This window comes from Clytia hemisphaerica, unplaced genomic scaffold (genome assembly GCF_902728285.1).
Source record: "Clytia hemisphaerica strain Z4C2 unplaced genomic scaffold, Clytia hemisphaerica genome assembly, whole genome shotgun sequence".
Classification (NCBI taxonomy): domain Eukaryota; kingdom Metazoa; phylum Cnidaria; class Hydrozoa; order Leptothecata; family Clytiidae; genus Clytia; species Clytia hemisphaerica.
The window spans coordinates 1,765,500-1,786,239 of record NW_027104101.1 but is presented as its reverse complement, the minus strand read 5'-3'; the positions used below and the strand labels follow the sequence as shown (position 1 = coordinate 1,786,239).

Sequence of the window (20,740 nt, the reverse complement as noted above, 5' to 3'; positions counted from 1 at the left end):
TCAATTTTCGATTGGTACAAGTTTGAAAATCCATTCCTCCAACTCATTTTTGCCAGAAATCACCGGATCATTGCAAGTCAAAATGTCATACATTTCTTTCGTTAATCTTTGTTTGGATATTGCCTACCCTTCCCTGAAAAGTCTCAAGAATTGCTAAATGCTACTTGTATTTTTGTCCCTATACGTTTCTTATTTTACTTTCTTTTCTATTTCCATTCTATATAATATGTTTATTATTAGGTAGGTCCAACATGCATTGTGCTTGTTTATTCATTTTATTTATCATTTAACTTTTGATCCAAAGAAAATGCACAAAATTATTAGTACTGAAAATTTTCTTGTTTTTAAAATCTTACTTGTTTTAACTAGAATGATCACATAGCTTTCCATTTTTGGAAAAATGGTTTTAAACAACCTGGGAATAAATTCTAAAACGATGGTGATAATAATATACAAATAGGAATCAACACTTGTCTTTTTCATAATGCACGCTATTTTCTTCTTTCTTTTTAGATAATGTACATATTAATAAAAACAAGCTGAAATGTCAAGTATTGCTGGCAACTCAGCCAGGGTAAGTCAAAGAATTTGTAATAAAGTTTTAAAGGATTTTAAACAAAAGCATATTGAAATTTTCTTGGCAATGTTTTCCAAATGGAATATCGAACAATTATTCCGATACTACTTTGATGGGTCGATTTTTATAACGTTTTTGAGCACTTTCTGAAAGTAACTTTATTTAATTTAGCATAACTTTTGATCTAATGAATCGAATTTATTAAATGACCCATCAAAATTTAAGTGTATCTTTCTTCTTTCCAATGAAATTGGAATGGTTCTTTTAAAATTTTTAGATTTCGAGAAAATTAGTTCCAAAAAAGAAAATTGCCAATTTTGGTATTTTAATTAAAATTTGTCTCTAGTATGCCACCTACTTGTATCTTAGTACTGCTAAATATTCAGCCAAATGGAACTTTCACTATTGCATTACTATAGAGGTTTTTCACGGTTGGTTAAGCTAAACCATTTCCAATGCCGTAAACACAAATTATAGTTTAGGGGGGCCCTATATGTTTAGTATCAAGGAGACCCCACCATGGTTGGGGCCGACGGACCAGGAAAACTTTCAGACTATATACCCTCCAGATTGGCTAAAACTGCCTCTCCGAAAGTCAATTTTCAGCAAAAGGCAAGAAGAAATCGGGTGCATATTGATATAATTACACCTTTTTCAAAAAAACACCATGATCTGGAAAATTTTTCGGTGGCTACGGCACTGATTTCCACTAATGAATACAAAAGTGGAATCTGTAGCAGGTGATCTCTTGCATAAATCAAAGCTTTTACTTCCATAATGGGTGAAGTTTTACGTAATTTAACTAAACATGAAAAACCTCTATTGCTTTTTATCAATTCTTTTTTCAGAAATTTGAACCTGGCACTGAATGTGTTGCAAAATATGACTTTAAAGGAAACTCCCAAGCGGTATGAGACTTTTATTTTTGGACCTACCTGGAGGTCCTATAAATTAACCTGTGTTTGTCCGTTTGTCTGTAACCAACTTTTCTCGGGATTGAATTATAGGAATTTTGTGATGTTCGGTACAAATTTGACGGAGCCCGATTCTGGAAAAAAATAATTTTTGGGCCAATTTGGGCCCAAAAAATGCCCAAAATAGGGTTTTTTTGAACTCTGTGAAAATTCTGTTCTCTAGTGTTTCTTAATTTTTTGTACAAAGACGTAGAATTACAGTGTGCTAGATAATGAAAGGCTCATTTTTCGAAAAAAAAGTTTTTGGGCCAAAAATGCCCAAATATTGGTTTTTTGGACTTTAAAAGTGGGGAGACTGTTAAAAATCTGTTCATTAGTTTTTCCTGAGATTGCATACAAAGACTTGTACTAAATATGAAAAAGTTCATTTTTCGAGAAAAAAAATTATGGTACCAACTTGCAAAATTTAAGATTATTTAGTTTTTGTTTCTACATTGCCTTCATTAAACTTTTATTATTCGTTTTATAAACAGGTAAGGTCCATAAAAGTATCGCTTGTTCTTGTTCAGCTAGGGATGGGTCATTGTGGTATAGTAACTGAAAATCTTAATGATAATTCGTACAGAAAAACACCCACTGGAAGATGTTTTTTCCCTTATTTTATGAATGCATATACTCTTCTTATAGACCTTTACACCTATGCTTTTAATTTTTGTGTGTTGCGCTAGTCCATAAAGTAAAGTTACCTTAGCAAAAGAATGATTGGCTATATTCCAGCTAATTTCAACAAGGTACAGTACACAGCTGAGAATTCCAAACTTGAAAATAAGTTCAAAAGTTTTTCAGAAAACTGCCCATAAAAGTCCTAGCTCTGAAACTTTTATGTTATACATAAGACATCTTATTTTTAGACAAAAGTTTGAAAGCTATGTTGTATTTTTATCTATTATGCTTCAAATTCGGGTAGAAAACCCCTTACCGGTAAGGGGTTTCTTTTCAGACCCCTCAAAGGTTGGAAAAGCTATTAAGAACTTTTTCCTACAACTTGGGTAAACATCTTTCACTTTATCCACTCCTATTAACCTACCTTGTCTTAACGTCGCTCAAGTTATCCTCCAAGCTTTGGCATATTTTTACAATCTTTTTTTGAATCGATAAAATATATGGAAATTTATTGGTAAAATTAGAGCACCTATCACAAGAAAAACAAATATTGCCCTGCAGGTTGGAAACTTATCTCATAGAAAAAGTATTCTATACATATGATTTTACATCATGATCATAAACACAAAATTAGAATGTAGTGTTGGTATTAAGAATGGAAGTTATAAAACCCCCTACGGGAAGGGGATTTTCTCATGAGAAAAATAATATGAAAATGCATTATAATGCAAAAAGTGGACTTTCTTAGAATTGTTTTTTTTTAGTAATTTCATGTGACCATCATGTTTTCTATTAGAGTTTTTAAAAAGGGTAAATATTTGTGAAAATCTTGAATATTGGTTCAAATACCAAAACCATAAGTCACTATAACTTTCTTCAACAGTAAGATTTTAGGTTTAGTAAAGTTTTTTATCAAAAAAAATCCAAATTTTACTTTGGTTCATGTATGTAGGGTTGAATACAATAATTGGTGTGACATTGGTGTGTATTGTGACAATAGGGGGTACTTTTATTCCGATAGGGCTATACCAGGCTGTCACTGGTGAAATCTGAACATAAAGGGATATCCAGTCTCACTGGAAACATTTTTCAACAAATGTCCCTTGAGACATTAAATGATTTTTCTGTGAATAGAAAGTAGTTTCAATAAAATCCGCTGGGAGTTAATCACCATGGCAGTAATTTCAAAACGAGGCAAGTGATGTTCGTGACGTAATTTATGAAAAGGCCTATTCAATCAGCAACCATTTAAAAAGATGTTTCTCATTTATTGCATGGTTTCTAAAGCTGATTTACTATAAATAAAATGCTGAGTCAGTTTCTTGGTTTTATTTTTGTTTTGATAAAAGGAAATTGAATCTTAATTTTCATGATCATTATGAAATGGTATCTTTCTTAGAAAATTCACCTTAAATAGTCAGTAATTACATTTTTCAAAAACAGCTCACATTATGTTACTAGGAAGTAATTTTTGAACTATTCAACTTTTTTTTTTAAATATAAGAAAACTCAATTTGATTAATTCAAACGCATTGAAATTCAAAACATTGACGAACATCAAGCTGAGAGGTAGAATCAATCCTTTTGCATTTGAAAGAGAAAGGATAAACTTAAATTTTGAGGGGTCATTTGTTAAATTTGGTCAACTAGAAACAGAGAAAAAGTTACGGCATAAAATGCTAAAACATCATTTTTCAAAAAAGTTAAAAAAGGCGAAAAAACGAGGGTATTAGATTATCATAAAGAAAACACTTCTTTTATCAATTTATTAATGATCAACGTCTCTGCGTGGCCAGTTTCCAAGAAAGGTGTTCAACAATAAAGGAGATGTGACCCCTAAGATTGCTTGATCTCACAGTGTGTGATTTCTTTTTGTGGGGTATTTAACATGAAACAACAAATATGGGAGCAACTCAAATAATTCGAAGCGCCTTTGCAGGAATGGTTAATCGTGTAAATAAGTGGTTTGGTAAAAATGGAAATGCATTTCCTGATGAATAAAAAATATTTGTATCTTGTCATACAACAAATTTTTACCCTCATTTTTCGCCTTTTTTCGACTCTTTTGAAAAGTAATGTTTTAGCATTTAGGCGATAACTTTTGATCTAATTGACCACATTTTTAACAAATGACCCCATTTAAGTTTATCCTTCCTCTTTTCAATGCAATTAAGGATTGATTAACAGTCCATAGAACTCGAGAAAATTCACTTCACTTCACTTCTGGGACACCCAATACCACGTGGGGTTGAAGTGAGATTTGATTCTTCCTTCAGGAAACTGTGGAAAAATATTAGTAAAAAAATTGATCGGGTAATAAGTTTGTTTAATAATTACCCTTTCGACGGAAATCATTTCGAAAATGTCCACCAAGGAAAAAGAAAACAGATTTCCCATTCAATCTCTTTTAAAATTTAATCCATTTTAATTGATTTCTGTGTGTCTTGGTACAGATACATACTAGAATTTTTCCAAGGCTTAATTTATGTCGGGTTTCTTTGACTTTTGATTTGCACTATGGTTCAATCATAATCAAGTAACTCATAGACATATGAACATTTAGAAATGTTTATTTGCCACTATGAGTAAATGAAGCGTGTGCTACAAGTTATAATGAAGATGCGAATTTAGCTAGTTTTGCAGAGTGTTTGTCTTTTTTGTTTTCAGTGATGAAACTGTAGGTTTAAAACCAAATGGCTGATAGAGTTACAGTTGAGCTCACCCAAAGTATTCCAATTCACGCATTTGTTTTTTCAATTTTCACGCATTCATGCAAACCACTGGGGGGGGGTCCTGTAGGGACCATAAAACATGTTAAAGATACTCGAGTTAAAAAAGGGAAATTCGATTTATAGAGGTTGGAGTTATGAATACTCTATTATTACTAAAGTATTAAAACGAAACTCCTTCAGTCGTCATTATTCATGAACGTTATATTATACAAGTTCAATTCTGTTTCTTGTTAAAATAATTGTGTCAAAAAATCGAGAAAGTGTATCCTAATTGGGTTTTTTTTTGGAAATCCTTAGAATTAGAAACTCGATTGAATTCAGCTTTAAAATCGATTGAATTTAACTTTAATCGGAATTTAAGTTACTTGAATATAATCAATTGATTTTATTTTTGGAGAATACGATCTGAAAATGACATTTCATTTCAAGTTGTTTATACTGTTTGATGACATGAATGTTTATGACTTTAGCCTATTAATATTTGATCCTTTATTATTATTTCTGTCAAAATTTCTGAATGAAGTCACCCTTCGAATTTTTTTCACTTTCCAAATTTATTCTCGAAAATCATGGTGGTATGATGAATCTAACGACTTTTACCTTTTTGGTAGTTTGTTTTGATACACTTTCACTGTTCTGTTCTGTTCGCAAATTTTACCATCTTTTAATCTCACTTACACGTTTTTTTCTTTTTAAGAACAAAATATATAAGGACATGAGGCTTCGCTGGCCAAAATGTTAAGAACAAGTTAAGAACATAAGGCTTTGCAGACTCTTAAATGGCCAATTATTTAGGAAAATTGGTAGAAATATTCACAAAATGGTCAAAATAAGAACATGTTAAAACATTTGTAGGCTTAAAACCCAAAAAGTTAAGACATCCGAAGGCTTCAAAAATTTTGAATGTTCTTATAAAAAAAAGCGTGTCCATGCAAATTAAAGATCGTGTCAGAGAAAGTAAAAGAGCGTAGCCATCCAGTCTCTTTCTTCGAGTCCACACATCTTTCAAACCAACACGAATGAGATATCAGTGCTATTCCTATAATTTGATCATTTTTAAACAATGTTTGACAATTGATAAAGTGGAAGTGCGTAGTTTATAATTACATCTTCCTCGATCGAACATACATTATATCCTGTTTGAAAAAACACAAACCATTCCTATCCATGTTTGTTAGTTTTCTATAATATCACTTTCTTTGTATGGTTTGTGGCGGCTGTTGCAATTCTTTTTGAAACATAGCAATATTTTGTTTGAAGATTAAAAGAAAATTAGCCATTTTCTCATGTTTCATAATCAGCTTACTTGTGTGATCTTCTTTTTTATTCGTTGGGGGTGGGGTGGGCTGGGTGTTTGGGTGTTTTTTCCACCTTTATACCAACCTCTTGGAAGGTTTGATACTGGAAAAAGGGGGCGAGGTACTTAGATAAAAAGAGGTCCAAAAATTATACTCCGCTATTAGTCATGGCATGGGTAGTAAAACACCTCCTAGTTATGAATTGCAGACTTCCACAAAAACTGCCTGTACACGTTTTTTATAAGAAGATCCAAAATTTTTTAAGCCTTCGGATGTTCTTAACTCTTTGAGTTTTAGGCCTAAAAATGTTCTCAACATGTATTATTTTTACCATTTTTTACCATTTTTTGACCATTTTAAATGCCTTAAAATGTTCTTAACTCGTTCTTAACATTTTTGCTATCGAAGCACAAACAAAAGGGGAGCACAAACCCATTAGCGGGTGCCAGAATCCTACCCTCCTCCCGGAGTTTTTTCAAAGCCATACGGAGCCGTATGGATATGTTTCATTGTTATGATCACGAGTATTCAATTAAGTCACATTAAAAATAATGATAACCATTTCAATTAATTCTCTAAATAGCATGTTGATTGATACTGGTTAATAAAACATGTTTATCTTATTAATAAGCTACTTTGTACACATGTAATGTTTATGTCACATTTTCAAGTGTTTTCAAAATTTGTTTGTTAAAGTCGTACCCGCACACAAACATTTTTAAGTTCTCTTGATTGTTTTCATGCTTTGATCGCGGTACACGAACGAACAAAGTCCTTTTTATTAATCTAGTACAGCTATAATTTAAAAAAAAGTTTTTAGAAAAAAAAAAGATATGCGTCCAGAGGCTAAAGAACGTTGCCGTAAAATTTCAGGAGTAGTGTTGGAACCTTTTGCTGTACGTACAGTATTATCGAGTGAGCTAGATTGGTCTTTTTACAAACACTTGTAGTCTGAATTGCAGACCTCTCTATATAGATACATTTCTTATATCTCTATATCTGTCTTAATATATACTGTAAGAATCTATGGGCCATTCCATTTCTATCCATACAGGGGGTGGGCTAACATTTCCAGGGGGTAATCGGAGAAGAAGTTCCAGGGGGTAATAGGCTCATTTGTGTTCGTCCACCCTTACTTTTAAAGTATGGAAATAATTTTTCCAGGACTTCTTTTGTAAATTTTGCCATTTTCAGGGAGTATCACCACATTTTTGAAAATCTGCGTCCACCCCCCTGTATGGAAATTTAATGGAAAAGCCTTATAAAAAACTCTTTTCGCTAGAGGATGAGCAGAAGCTTATACATTCCAGTAAAGGGTATCAAGTTACGGCCAATTTCTAGATTTGACAGGTTTATCTATGGAGTTTTGTTCGCTTCATTATCAAAATTGATTAATGGTTATTTGAAAATAATCTTCATTTTTGATATTTAGGATTTTATGTCCCCTAAGACATTAGGACAAGTGACTCCTTGGAACTACAAAAATGATCTTATTTTGGCTAACTCCCTGGATATCTGGTCCTTTCAATATTTCTAGACCCCATAGTCTTTCTTATCTGGAAAAAATTTATATTTTCTAGGGTGTAATATAGACGAACTTTATACTCTTTTGTACTTTTCTGTTCTCTTCAGTGGCCCTTTTTATTTTCATCTTTATGTAACTTTGTTTTTTAGGATCTTCCGTTTCGGAAAGGAGATCTGATCGAAATTAAAAGGGCGACACAGGTATGTGGAATCTTTTTCGCTTTATCTTGTTACTTTCCTGGTGGCTTCGATTTGCTGGGTAATTCTGGTTATGAATTATTTGTCTTGCATTGCATTTGTCATTATTAAGATTGAGATCAGTTTCTTTCTTGTTACTTTGAAAATAAGAACAGAGCTAGCAAAGGCTTTACAGTTTTACTGGTTTGATCAAGTGATCTTTTATCAAACATAGATCATGGTAGTTTCATTTTCAGGTTCACTTAAATAAGGTTCACTATTGGCACATGAAATACCACAACATTCCTTACAAAGATAGGTACATTTCAAACCAGCTTTGCGACAAGTGCACCTGTTCGTTTCACATCTACCCTTGCAACCACATCGGATGACAAAAACTTCTGCTAGATCTTTACTTATTTTTAAAGTAACAAGAAAACCTTATATCGTTTGCACCAGATGTTTTTATGAGATTACCAAAATTCTTGAAGCCCTTGGATCCTCCTAACTTCATTAGTTTTAAACCTAAAAATATTCTCTTACTAAATCTGCTTATCTTAAATCTGCTCTTACTTTCACCATTTTTTATTAATGTTTTGTGGGATTTCAGAGTGTTTACGAGTCTGCGAAGCCATAAAATGTGCTCAGTTTGTACTTAAGATTTGGTCATCGATGCTTTATGTTCTCATATAGTTGGTTCTTATAAAAAATTCACTACTACTTATCTCTTAGGATCCTAATTGGTACGATGCACGGCGCGTATCGGACGGCAAAACGGGAATCATACCCATCAACTACGTTCAACAGAGGCGTGGTCTGCATATACATGAAATGCCGTAAGTTTTATAATTCTTCACATCTCTTGAGCCCAAAAATTTGGTGTAAGTGCTTTGGGTTACTTAGTAATTTCGTCAAATTTTTAGGGTCAAGGTGTTTTACCTGTGACGTCAGTTTTGAGTCCTAAAAAAGTTTCCTTGGCCTTAGCAGAAAACTTCCTTTCGCGAAAAACTCTCGAAATACTTCACTCTTTGGAATGGACCAGGTTTGGTTGCGTCGCATAAAAGATGTCACGGGTCCGAAAAGGGTTTCCCCCTGCTATATATCATATAGAAGGAGCGATGGCCAAGTGGTCAAAGGGGTCAGCGTCTCTAACCAGGGATTTACGGTTCGAATCCTCGCTCCTTCCAATGTTCCGTTCAGTTCATAGATAGCTGAGCCGGCTGGCCGTAGACCCCATGAAAACAATCGAAAGACTGTCTAAAAGTCCTAGATTACTGGGCGTAATACTATCCAGGTAAAATATCGACTCCAATTTATCCATCTAGTCTATCTATCTTTATAAAATAATTTTTTTCAAGCTTGCTCTTTATTTGGTTTTTCTCTTTTAGCTGGTTTTTTGGCAAAATTTCACGGGATGAAGCAGAGAAGTTATTGAAGCCACGAACCGTTGGTCTTTTCTTAGTGCGTGAGAGCACGAATTACCCGGGTGACTACACGCTGTGCGTGGTCAGGTATGTTTAACAGTTTTTTGTGTTCTGCTGATATATTCCCAAATGAGACAAGAACATTTTATCCAACCCATAACAAAACTGAATAAATAACTGCCATTATTCATAAAGTAAGAAATATTTTGAGGCCATTCAAAATGAAAATTCAAACTAATTTTTGCATATTAAAGGGTTTTCATCTGTCAAAAAAACAACTTTTATTCTACTACTTTGGACACTCATCCAGCGCATATTTCTAAAGTCGCCTATTCAGGATAATGTGCACCTCCGTAAGTCATTGCGGTGGTGCATATTACATTCCACACTTTTATTCGGTTTGTAAGGGGCATTGGATTGTCGAGCAATCCAGGGAGAAAGAGTGGCGCCCTCCCCTACCTTCGGGTAGATAGCTGTCGTATAGTAAAATGTCGAATGGATATCATTTGTATGTTATAGTAGCTTAGTAGCTTAGTAGTATAGTAGCTTCTTTTCCACTCAGGCTTAGGGTATATCTTTCGTGAGTATGAAATGTATCAATTCGAATTGTAGGTTTTACAAAAGAAATTCAACCTTAAAAAGGTTAAATAACAGACAGATAAAAAATTCACTCTATTAAGAATTAGTGAATAAGAACTAAATGATTACCACTGATGATGATATAAAATATCAATATATAAATTGATATGCTTTGGTTAAGTTACCCGACTATGCTACTTTATTGACTTTGTTAAAAAGGTTAAAATGTCGAATTAGAGTGTGAACTATATGAATATTTCTTTCGCTCTTAAACTACAGTCCATCGAGCCAAATGAAAGTGGAACATTATCGCATCACATCGAAAGATAACAACAAATATTCAGTAGACGACGAAACTTACTTCTCAACTCTCAGCGAACTCGTTAAAGTAAGTCAGAACTTAACCTATCTCTTTCTACTCTGTACCAGAGTGTATCGCACGTTTATCGCTTCGTAGTACACTATGTGCGCATTGTCTTTTTGATAAAAAATTCCCATACGGAGACCTCTGCGATGAAGTATGATTTATAAATAGCAAGACTTCTCTCGTCGTCTACCCTCTCTCGCCAACACTCCATCACAGCGGTCGGTTTGAAAAATCTCAAATGAGAAAAGACAATGACAACAGACCCTCTGCGGCAATGAATTTTGAAAGAAACCGTAGATTCTGGATCTGTGTACAGACAAATCTCTATCCCAACACACGGTTTTTTTATCCCTCCTTGGTCGTCTGGTACAGGTAAGCCAACACTCCCTTCCACCTCTGACAGGTATTTGCGTCACTGATCGATGTCAGAAAATAATTATCGGGCGCTGTCAGTATAATCATCAAATAGTCGATAATACGCATGGAACGCGTTGTAAGTCAGAACTTCCTCCCTCTGTCAGTGTTAAAAGAAAAGGTCTTTCCATCTCAGACGGATTTCTGGCCCAGCGCAGTATGTATTGAAGGAGACTTTTCCGTCTTAAAATTTTCATTATTCATCAAAATTTGATTGATGTGTGCTAATTTGCTGTGTAAAACTCATTTTCCTTCTCAGGCGCGAAACCCTGCTTTGACCACTGTTGCACACAAGCTTTCGTGGTTTGTTGTGAAAAGTGGCCTGTACATAGGCCTGTATGAATGTTTAAACAACATTTTGCGCTTACTTGACCGAAATGTATCGCCTCTTTTTCATTTTATCTCTTGTCTTTTTCTTTTCAGCATTATAAAAAAGACGCAGACGGACTCTGTACGACATTAGTTAAATCTTTGAAAAAAGAAGACAATGCAATCTCGTCAACAGCTTTCAAAGAAAGTTTCCAAAAAGAAGGATGGTCCGTCGCTACTGAGGACATCACATTCAAAGAGAAGATCGGCACCGGAGAATTCGGAGGTAAGTTTTGTTTTTTTACAGAAGAACAATAAAATTTGTATGGTAGAACACAACTACCTTTTGTGGTAGAAGGAAAAAAACGCGAAAGTTCCCATAAAAAAAATAAAACAGCCGTAATGACGGTTGCAAACTCTGGTAATTGTCATTTTTTAATAGCAATCTACTATTCAAACATCTTTATTTTGGTCAGCCTTTCTTAATATATCGAACATAAAATTTAAAAGAGTATACCCTAGTAAGCGCGAGCACAAACCAAATGGGAAATCACATCGGAAAGATCGGGAAATAGAACCCGACTATTGCGACTGATCGGGCGTACGCACAATCACAAATGAAAAACACTGATTTTAAGAAACTCCTTAACCGGAGTTTTTAAACTTTAAAACTTTGAATATCAAAAATTGGGTTTGAGTCAAACCTTAGAATTTCAATTTTTTTCTTTACTTTTCTTCAGAGGTCTTCAAAGGAGATTATCAAGGTCGAGCAGTGGCTATCAAACAATTAAAAGACGATACTCACGCCGCCCAATCTTTCTTACGAGAAGCGTCCGTTATGACGTAAGAATTACGTAGCTTGTTATTACATCTATCCGCAGACACGTGTTTCGTCCTTCCCAGGACTCACCAGTGCGGCTCGGGTAATTGAGCATAGACTGCCAACAGAGTGCTCAAAACACTACGTGTTGAGCTTCGCATAATCGCTTGTGGTGAACGGAGAAGCAGAGCTTGCTCCTCAACAGAGTCTATAGAGTGCTCTAAGAACCGAAGTTCTGAGCGTAATACATCTATCTGTATTATAGCTTGTTATTACGTTAGTTTGTTCAAGGGCCATAATGAATTGTCAGGATTAAAAGTAAAATTTTGCACTTAGGTTTTATTTTTAATCAATAGCACACCGTTATGCAAACGTCATAATTATTACTTTTAACACTTGACCGAAAATCAATCCCACAATCCTTTTCGTCTTAATTAAAAAGTCGTGAAAGTCATTACTTTTTCTTTGTAGTTGAGTGTAATTTGCATGCAGGCGTAGTTAACGCGAAGGGTGATGGGATTGAATTTCGGTCAAACAGAAAAATCAATGTCTATTTTTAGATTCACTGCGGTATGCTATTGAGGTAGCAAGCGGATTGTGGGATTGTGGGATGGTGTGATCTGACCTTTATTCGACGTGATGGCGTCTATGAGTACGAAAAGCGTGACACATTACTTTTTCGCTTTAATGGCCTGATGAGAGAATATTTTCACGAAATGATGTGATAAAAATTTTTCTTTTGGTGTGATCGGAGACTCCGCTGGGGCGTCATTAATCGCATGAAATCTGAAATCTTTTCATCTCTTAGGACGTTGCAGCATCAAAACTTGGTCGTACTGATCGGTATCAGTTTTCGCGGTCAAGACATTCTCATTTTGACTGAGCACTGCTCCAAGGTATGTATGAAAATAAGTTTAGTGTAAGTTGTAAGTTTTTCTAATTTGAAACGATTCTATATCCGAAACTAAAAGGATTCGCAAGCTCGTTCAAAGCTTATCAGAAAGCTGAGATTCCCTTTTAAAATGAAGGGCGTTGGTGAACTAAATCATTCCCATTAGCATATCACGGCTTGTTAGCTGACGAGATATTTAATCAGCATGAATCAAACATTATTCAGTCAAACATAAAAATTTTAGATTAGCCTAGTAGTGTACCGAGTTTTGAAGGGACTACAGAGGAATCTTCAACTTTATGCAAGCATGAAAAAGTGAAGCCTTAATTTTGCCCCGCATTTATAAATTTTGTTTGAAAAACACACTGGTCGCTTGTTTTGGATTGGAAATAAGTGGCTTCTTTTCCTATCCAGGAGTTTCGGATCCAGCCATTGAAATCAATGATACCGACAAGTGTTAAACTAATTTACGTGACTTTTTTTAGGGCTCACTTGTCAATTATTTACGTTCACGCGGTCGCGCTGTGATTAAACAGGAAGAACAATTGAGCTTCGCCAGGTAAGAAATTTAGTTGAAAAAATTTTAATTATTTTTTTTACTGGTGGATCACCCTATTATCGAGATATTATCTCCAAACAGTAAGTTTTCCAAACATTTAGCAGTTGACCGCTGTTTAAAATACGTAAAAAGAGCGATCTACAGGAAATATGTGGCATAACTCCTTCTTTTTGTTATAATTTGAAACCATTTTTCAAAGTTTAAAATTCTTTTTAGTAACAAAAGATTTTTCGAAGGTGATGTTAATTCCTTCTATCATTGCCCCTTAGCCCTCAATGTGTAGCACCTAAAGAATATAAATTTTGACTTCTTTCCCATAGAGATGTTTGTACTGGCATGGAATATTTAGAAGAAAAACATATGATCCACAGGTACTCTACTCTGTACCAGAGTGTATCTCACGATTATCGTAGCGTAGTTCACTCTGTGCGCATTGTCTTTTTGATAAAAGTTTTTCTGTACGGAGACCTCTGCGATGAAGTATAATTTTGAAATAAAATGGCCGCCAAAGTACGACAATTGTAAACAAGGGATGGGGTCCATTGAGGGTCACTTTCTAAGCATGTTTTGGCTGCTTTTTTAATGTTTTTGAGCCAAACTAAAGGCTGAAAAGTAACGAAGACATATTCAAAATTGTCTAACAGAACATTAATTTCCAATTACCCTTTTTTTCCATGTAGTCCGCCAAAGAAAAATGCAAACATTTTGATTACAAAAGTTATGCCAACAAAACAAACTATAGCCACTCTACATAGATCGAATGCCGTAAAAGTAATACTGAATTTGAAGATAAAAACATGCAGAGATACTCTGAGTATATTCTTTTGCAAAGAACTGAAGTAAAAAAAAACAAGATTCCAATCAAACAACTTCTCTCTCATGTTCGTGAACTCAAAGATCCAAAATGTAAACAAAAAACATTCGATTTGTGCAAAAAGAGTTATTTTGCAATAGAATGTCTTCATTTAGAGCTTTCTTTTATTCCAATTATTAAAAAATAAAGAAGTCAGTTTTGTTATGAAAACACTTTTTTTCGACTGTCTGACAACTCTGACGGCCATTTTGTCTTATCGCCTCCGATTTCTCGCCAAACTCCAACAGCACTCCATTGTAGCGGTTGGTTTGAAAAATCTCAAACCAGAAAAGACAATGACAACAGACCCTCTACGGCCAGTGGCGTGGTGGGAAAACTTCTCTGGGGTGGCCAAGGCAAATATGGCGCCCTTTTTAAAGATTTTTTTTGTTTTTGGCGCCCCTCTCTATACGCTCATTATGAACACAAAAAAGGGAGTGTGCGAGCGAAGCGAGCCAGAAAATTTTGAGTTTTTGAGGTGATGAGGCGCGCCATTTTTGTTTTTTCATTTGTCAATCTTTCGATATGGGCGCCTGAATAATCCTTCTTGGCGTCCCTTATTTTTGGGCGCCCCTTCTCAAAAGGGCTCTGCTGGGGGGCCTGGCCCCCCTGCCACCACGCCACTGTCTACGGCAATGAATTTTGAAATTAACCGTAGATATTGGGTTTGTGTACAGACAACAGGTACTCTAGGATTCTTACTTTTAATGTTTCTTCGTTCCGTTTCCCTAACCGTCTCCGTTGCAGAAAAAAGACAGAAATATAAACTCGCTATCATTTAGGTCCAATTTATTTCCCTAGAAGATGTCTATAAAAGTTATTACGCAAAAAATATTGCTATTGTTTTCGAAAATCCGCGAAGCTTCTGATTGGTCAAGCATTGAGATTTTATTGTAATGTCACGTGAATTTCCTTTTTATAACCACGGTGTACTTCTCAGCCAAAGCACTATGTAGCCCGTCGGGCTTTACAGAAATATGTGGCTGAAAAGCAGTTACTTTATACTGTAATCAAAAATTTGGTTTTTGAAAGCAGATGTTACTGATGTTTAAGGTATATGAGCTGCTCAACCCTCTGTTCAATTTGTTTTAAACTTATTGTTTTAATTTTATAGAGATCTCGCAGCAAGGAACGTTCTGCTAACTGATAATCCTGGATCAAGTTGCTTGCTAGCAAAAGTAACTAAATTCTCTCTGAAATTATTTACTGTCTCCGATTTATATGACACTTCTTCCGGCCTAGACTAGTAGCAAGTCACTTTAAAGGATGACAATGGTTTATTATATTAATAAACATTGGGATTATAAAAGTGTCAATCCTTAATCATCCAATACGATCGAGTCTCTAAAACTTGAACCCGCACGGGGAACACAAATCCGTTCGAGTTAAGGAAATTCCGAGTCATGGCGCAAGATATATATAAGGCAAATGTTAACCGAAGGGATGAGAAAAACTTGTTCGAGCTAGGGAGACATTCGAGTTTTTGAGATTTGAGTCAAAGAGACTCTATTGAAGTATGTGCTTGTTATTTTCTAGTCGCATTTGCTCATTTTTCTTATACCTTAAAACATTTTAGGTATCGGATTTTGGTTTAGCCAAAGATCAGCAAATACAACAAAAAGACGCTGAAAAATTCCCAGTCAAATGGACAGCGCCCGAAGCAATACGAGAAAAAGTAAGTTTCGGTCCTTCGAAAAGCGTACGTGGGGAAGGGTGTCGATCAAGAAAGTGTACGTCCGCTTTTCAATTTTTTTTGAAACCTTCTATTTGAAAAATTAAAACTTGCTTCATATGTACTTAAAAGTCTCCTCTTTTATTTGATAATCAAGACCGAACTGCTAGAGTTTCAAAAACATTTCTTAACAAAGAGGGTGTAATCGGAAAAGCGTACGTACATGGAGGGGTCAGATTTTGCCTATATTTGAAGTGTACGTACTTTCTGAGTGATCCCATACACAAATTTACCCCAAAGAACGCCGCAACGGAATTAGTTTTAAAATCAGCATAAGTCCAACGACGTCAAAGGGTTAACTCGAGCCAAGCCTCCTTTTCTATTTCTCTATTATTTGTAAAAGATTGTAACTGCCCCGAAATCATCATTTTCGTTTGATGGAATACGAGGCTGATCTCATGGTCATTACTTTCATCTTTTATATAGAAATTCTCATCGAAGTCAGACGTTTGGAGTTTTGGCATTTTACTATGGGAAATTTTCTCTTTCGGACGTAATCCATACCCACGAGTTGTAAGTTACTCTTCTATCGTTTTCTTAGATTGGCTCTTCCAGAAAAAAAACCGTTCATAGGGGTTGGAAGATATATTTTCCAGGGGCATAGAGAAAATCCTGAAAACTACCATGTCCATAGGGTGAATTTGCAATGCCCAGGGGGTCGATATTTGATGCTTGTCTAGGAGTAATACACGTGTCCAGGGGGTGAAAAATGTCAGGGGGTAGATCATTGGAAAAATAATACATCCTCCACCCCACACGAACGAATTTTCTCTGGAATGAGCCCATTCATTTTTTGTGAAATTTAATTTCTTTAACCAGTCTTTTTTAAAGGGTTAATGAGATGGCTTTGAAATATTTTGTCTGTAGAAACCTTCTATGGTCCTGAGTAAAGCCTAAAAATATGGTTATCCAGCTATTTCCTAAAGTCGAGATATCACATTTCAAATACCGAAAAATTGTTTCTCGCGTGGTTCTTACGTTTAAATTCTATTGTTGATTACTTGTAACTTGTATAACCCGACTTTGGAAAATAGTTAGGCAAAAGTATTTTGAGGTTTTCCTCAAGACACTAGAAGTAAACCACATGCAAAACACCTCAAACAATCTGATTATCTCTTTAAAAATACAGCTCTTACGATAGTAGAGACCAAAAAGCCTTCTGTCAAACCGTCTTTCTAAAGACGTCTCTTTTCTTTTCACCAATAAAAATAATAACAGTCTTTGGGAAATGTGCTGCATAAAGTACTGATAAAAATTCCCCAAAGTAATATTGATTCGAACGAAATGATTTTTATTGTTAAAGAAGACTTTCAAAAATACTCGATAAATCAGATCTTCGAAACGAACAGCTCCGAATAAATAGAGAAAGTCTTTGATTAACTCTAGAAAAAAGCAACAACAACAACGCCCTCCCGCCCCTACTAAAACCGTCTTTCTAAAGACGTCATTTTTCTTTTTTTTACCAATAAAAATAATAGTCACTGGACAACGTATTGGATAAGGTGTTAAGTGGATACCGTATGGAGAAGCCGGACGCCTGTCCGCCACACATTTACCAAATCATGTTAAAATGTTGGTGCACCGAACCCGACAAACGCCCATCGTTCCGCGAAATGTCACCCAAATTATACAGAGAGACAAATCTATAACTAAAGGGCTATATCATTTTTTTGGGCGGTGGATATATTTTTGGATACCCACCTTCGTTTTGGAACTGGAAGGAGTCCCGCACAGATATCAAATTCACAAACTTTGAAAAAATTGAAATTGGATTATTGATAATAATTGGGTCTGGTGTATCGAAAACATTGAGAATTTTGTTATTTTCTGAACAATTCACCATGCTGCTTCTATTTAAATCGACCCAAATCCTTGATTTATACATCGTCGATATTTTCTTTATTGATTATGATGAGCCTTACTAAAAATGTCCCTCGTTCAATTCACAATTGGTTTGTCCGTGATGACGCGCCAAATTCTCCATAATTTATGATTACAGTCTTTTATCAAATGTACAATAAAATGATAATGCCCACGCACGCCTTTTTGATATGATTGGCTTGATATGGTATATGAACAATAACATTGGAATTTTGATCATAGACGGAATAATATTATTGTCTACCCCTCTTGTTCTGTTTTCCCTTTTTTCTCTCTTTATTTTCGAATCCTTTCCTGTTTAGAATATGCCATTTTACAGTCGAAATGAATCATGGGTAATCAGGACTGATTGCGCCTCCATAACGTCTTTATGTTGGCTAGACGCAAAAAACTTCAAAACTATTCAAAACTTTGGACAATAGTAGGTCCTTATTAGTGTGCAGTTGTCCTGATTACCCATTACGCTTTGCGACTGTACTGTGAAATGGACTATGTGGTCATTCACATAGTACGTATGCATAAGTTTCTCAGATTTTATTTGCCACGCAGAAAATAATAGAAATACCTTCAATAATTAAACCATAGACGTACGCTTTTGTTAAACCCCCCTGCCCCTTCACTGCGTACGTACTATATGAATGGCCCCAATCTTTAGTTAAAGGTTCGATTAAAACAAATAGAAGTGTGATTGAGTCGGATATCTTATAAGCGCTCTGCGGCCAATAATCATTTTTTTAACTTTTCATCCGGACTGATATTCGCGAGCTTTGTACACTAGTAGACTTTCGGTTATTCGAACTTGTATTCGAAGCAATTCTCAGTCCCCATCAATTCTATAATTCGAATTTCACTGTATTCTGAACAAATAAGATTCCCCGTTCGAGTTCGGATCAGCGACTGTATCAACTAATTATCCTCCTCGATTGTTTAGGTCAGTTTTCATTCGATTCAGTCACTTCGCCGTCCTTAAAAGGGTTAATACGTAAACTTGCTATTAAAGCCCCCCCCTGTTTACCAAGAATTTTTAAAGGGTTACATGGAAAATATTAAAATTGCAAATTTAAGACATCGATTTTATACCCCTTTTTTCTTTTCTATTTTGAAATTTAATTTTTTGACGCTTTTTTGCTTTTTTTTTGGTTTATTTTTTACAGAATTTCAAAGTAACGGTTAAAAAAATCAGATAGGTGCTTTTTTTAAATATACTTATTACTATTCAGGATAAAGAAGGCATTTTGTAATTTTTTTAGTATGGAATATTTTTGTAGTAAGAAGGGAAGAATTTTCCTTTAAAGCGCATCTCTATAAAACTCGATGTCAACCTCGAAGCATCGTGTTTAGTAATTTCTGATGGAAAGCAAACTCTTTCAATTCTTAAATTCTTTTTCGAGCCCAGACTTATTCCATTGCAAAGCTGCTCTTTTTTTTGTTCGAAAAATCGAAATGATTCGATTCTTTTGGTTGTCGATGAAATCTTGCTTTATCATTGTTAGCTTTTATCTGCCATCATGGGATATTTTTTTTTGTATTTTTCTAATAAATTAGATCGCGCTTAAAAGGCTATCTTCATTTGTACACATTTTTTTATTGATAGTAAATTGTATACATCGAAGGACGTGTCTTTCACCGGGATGGAAAGCTTTTACTTGTACCAGATGGGTCATTCCATTTTATATCCATGCAGGGGTGAACGAACATTTCCAGGGGGTAACCGGAGAAGAATTTCCAGAAGGTCTAAATGAGTATTTTTTTAATTTTTCCTTCCAGGAGGTAAAAAGCTTCTTTTGCTAATTTTGCCACCAGGAAGGATCACGTCAAAGTGTCTGAAGTCGTTGCATTCACATTCTCAAAGACAACGAAGATCATGTTCAGACGTTACAATTCCGTTCCGCTCCGAAACGAAATGAAGCCATTCTATTTGTTACATTCAAGTGTTACGTCACTTCTAACCAATAGAATGGCTTTATTTCATTTCGGAGCGGAACGGAATTGTCACGTGCGAACATGGTCGAGATTTTGACGTCATTTCTTCGTAAATTCATTACTAGACCCCTTTAAAGCCGTCCGCTCAGTTAAGAGTTGATAGGTGTAATACTTGCGCAGTACTTTATTTTTTATAATAGCATCCCTCTGGTACATGTTTTTCATCTATCTGTCCAAAAAATTGTATTTTGTCCAATAGATTGATGGTTGTGGAAGAATTATTATTAAAAGATAATATTGTTAATTTCAATTTATTTCAAAGTTGTGTTGTTACTGAGTTGTCTTAACCCTATTCGTACTAGGGGGGGGGCTCTTTCTGTTCGGAAGTCAAACTATTGGTAATAGCTCCTGAAATAATAGAGCTTTTGCCGTGAAATTTTCTGTACATTCCTAACTTTTATTTTGCTTCAAAATAAAAAAAAATTTGACACCTAAATATTTTCACACCTTGAGCATGATGACATTTTTGACAGTAAGGTGTCACAAAAATTGACACTTTTCCAATACAAATTTATTTTTAATGTCAAATATATCGTTTAAACCGTAATTTATTGAATATTTAGGATAAAATAAGCATTTTAAACTCACGCAACTTTTTTCTAAAGCCTTTGTTAGAATACAATAGCTATTTATAAGAACAATGGAAAATTTCGGTTTTTGCTCACTTTGGGCATGATGAGTGACGTCATAAAAAAAAATTTTTGTCAAAAGTTACCTTACGTGACAAGGATCTTGTGTGCCAAATTTCATCCAAAAAGACCCACTAGATTAAAAGTTAAGGGGTGGTACAGGAAAAGCCCCCCCTAGTTCTGAACCGCCCCTAAAAGCCTAGTTTGAATAGGGTTAAGTTCTTTTCCCACACCCTCCTCCCAATGGATTCGAGTCAAAAAAAGATTCTTGGAAATGTGTGGATATCCCCTGGAAAATGGCAAAATTTGCTGGAGAACCAGTGGAACATTTTTTTTGACATCTTAAAGTGAGTGTGGACGAACTAAAATCAGTCTTTCACCCCTTAAAATTTTAGAATAACTTTTGATCCCCT

General features: G+C 35.0%; 1 protein-coding gene across 2 annotated transcripts; it reads left to right on the top strand.

Annotated features, from left to right (window-relative positions):
- The first annotated feature begins 506 nt into the window (after window positions 1-506).
- LOC136813066 (tyrosine-protein kinase CSK-like) lies at window positions 507-18,449 on the top strand. Of its 2 annotated transcripts, XM_067069588.1 has the most exons (15): window positions 507-574; window positions 1,426-1,485; window positions 7,859-7,909; window positions 8,618-8,721; window positions 9,274-9,396; window positions 10,168-10,276; window positions 11,093-11,264; window positions 11,719-11,821; window positions 12,607-12,694; window positions 13,176-13,249; window positions 13,570-13,620; window positions 15,217-15,280; window positions 15,679-15,777; window positions 16,261-16,347; window positions 17,313-18,449. In XM_067069588.1, exons 1-15 carry the CDS (start codon window positions 545-547, stop codon window positions 17,481-17,483), a joined length of 1,386 nt encoding a protein of 461 aa, XP_066925689.1. In that variant the 5' UTR covers window positions 507-544; the 3' UTR covers window positions 17,484-18,449. The 2 variants fall into 2 exon arrangements, with proteins under 2 accessions (XP_066925689.1, XP_066925690.1); XM_067069589.1 differs by lacking the exons at window positions 507-574; window positions 1,426-1,485 and adding an exon at window positions 6,995-7,080.
- The last annotated feature ends 2,291 nt before the right edge of the window (window positions 18,450-20,740 follow it).

What these genes read in the sequence shown, in the direction of transcription:
- LOC136813066 (XM_067069588.1), top strand. Translation starts at nt 545, where the DNA reads ATGTCAAGTATTGCTGGCAACTCAGCCAGG. An exon ending in CGAGAAGCGTCCGTTATGAC is followed by an intron (nt 11,822 to 12,606) that starts GTAAGAATTACG and finishes TTCATCTCTTAG; the next exon opens with GACGTTGCAGCATCAAAACT. An exon ending in GAAAAACATATGATCCACAG is followed by an intron (nt 13,621 to 15,216) that starts GTACTCTACTCT and finishes TTAATTTTATAG; the next exon opens with AGATCTCGCAGCAAGGAACG.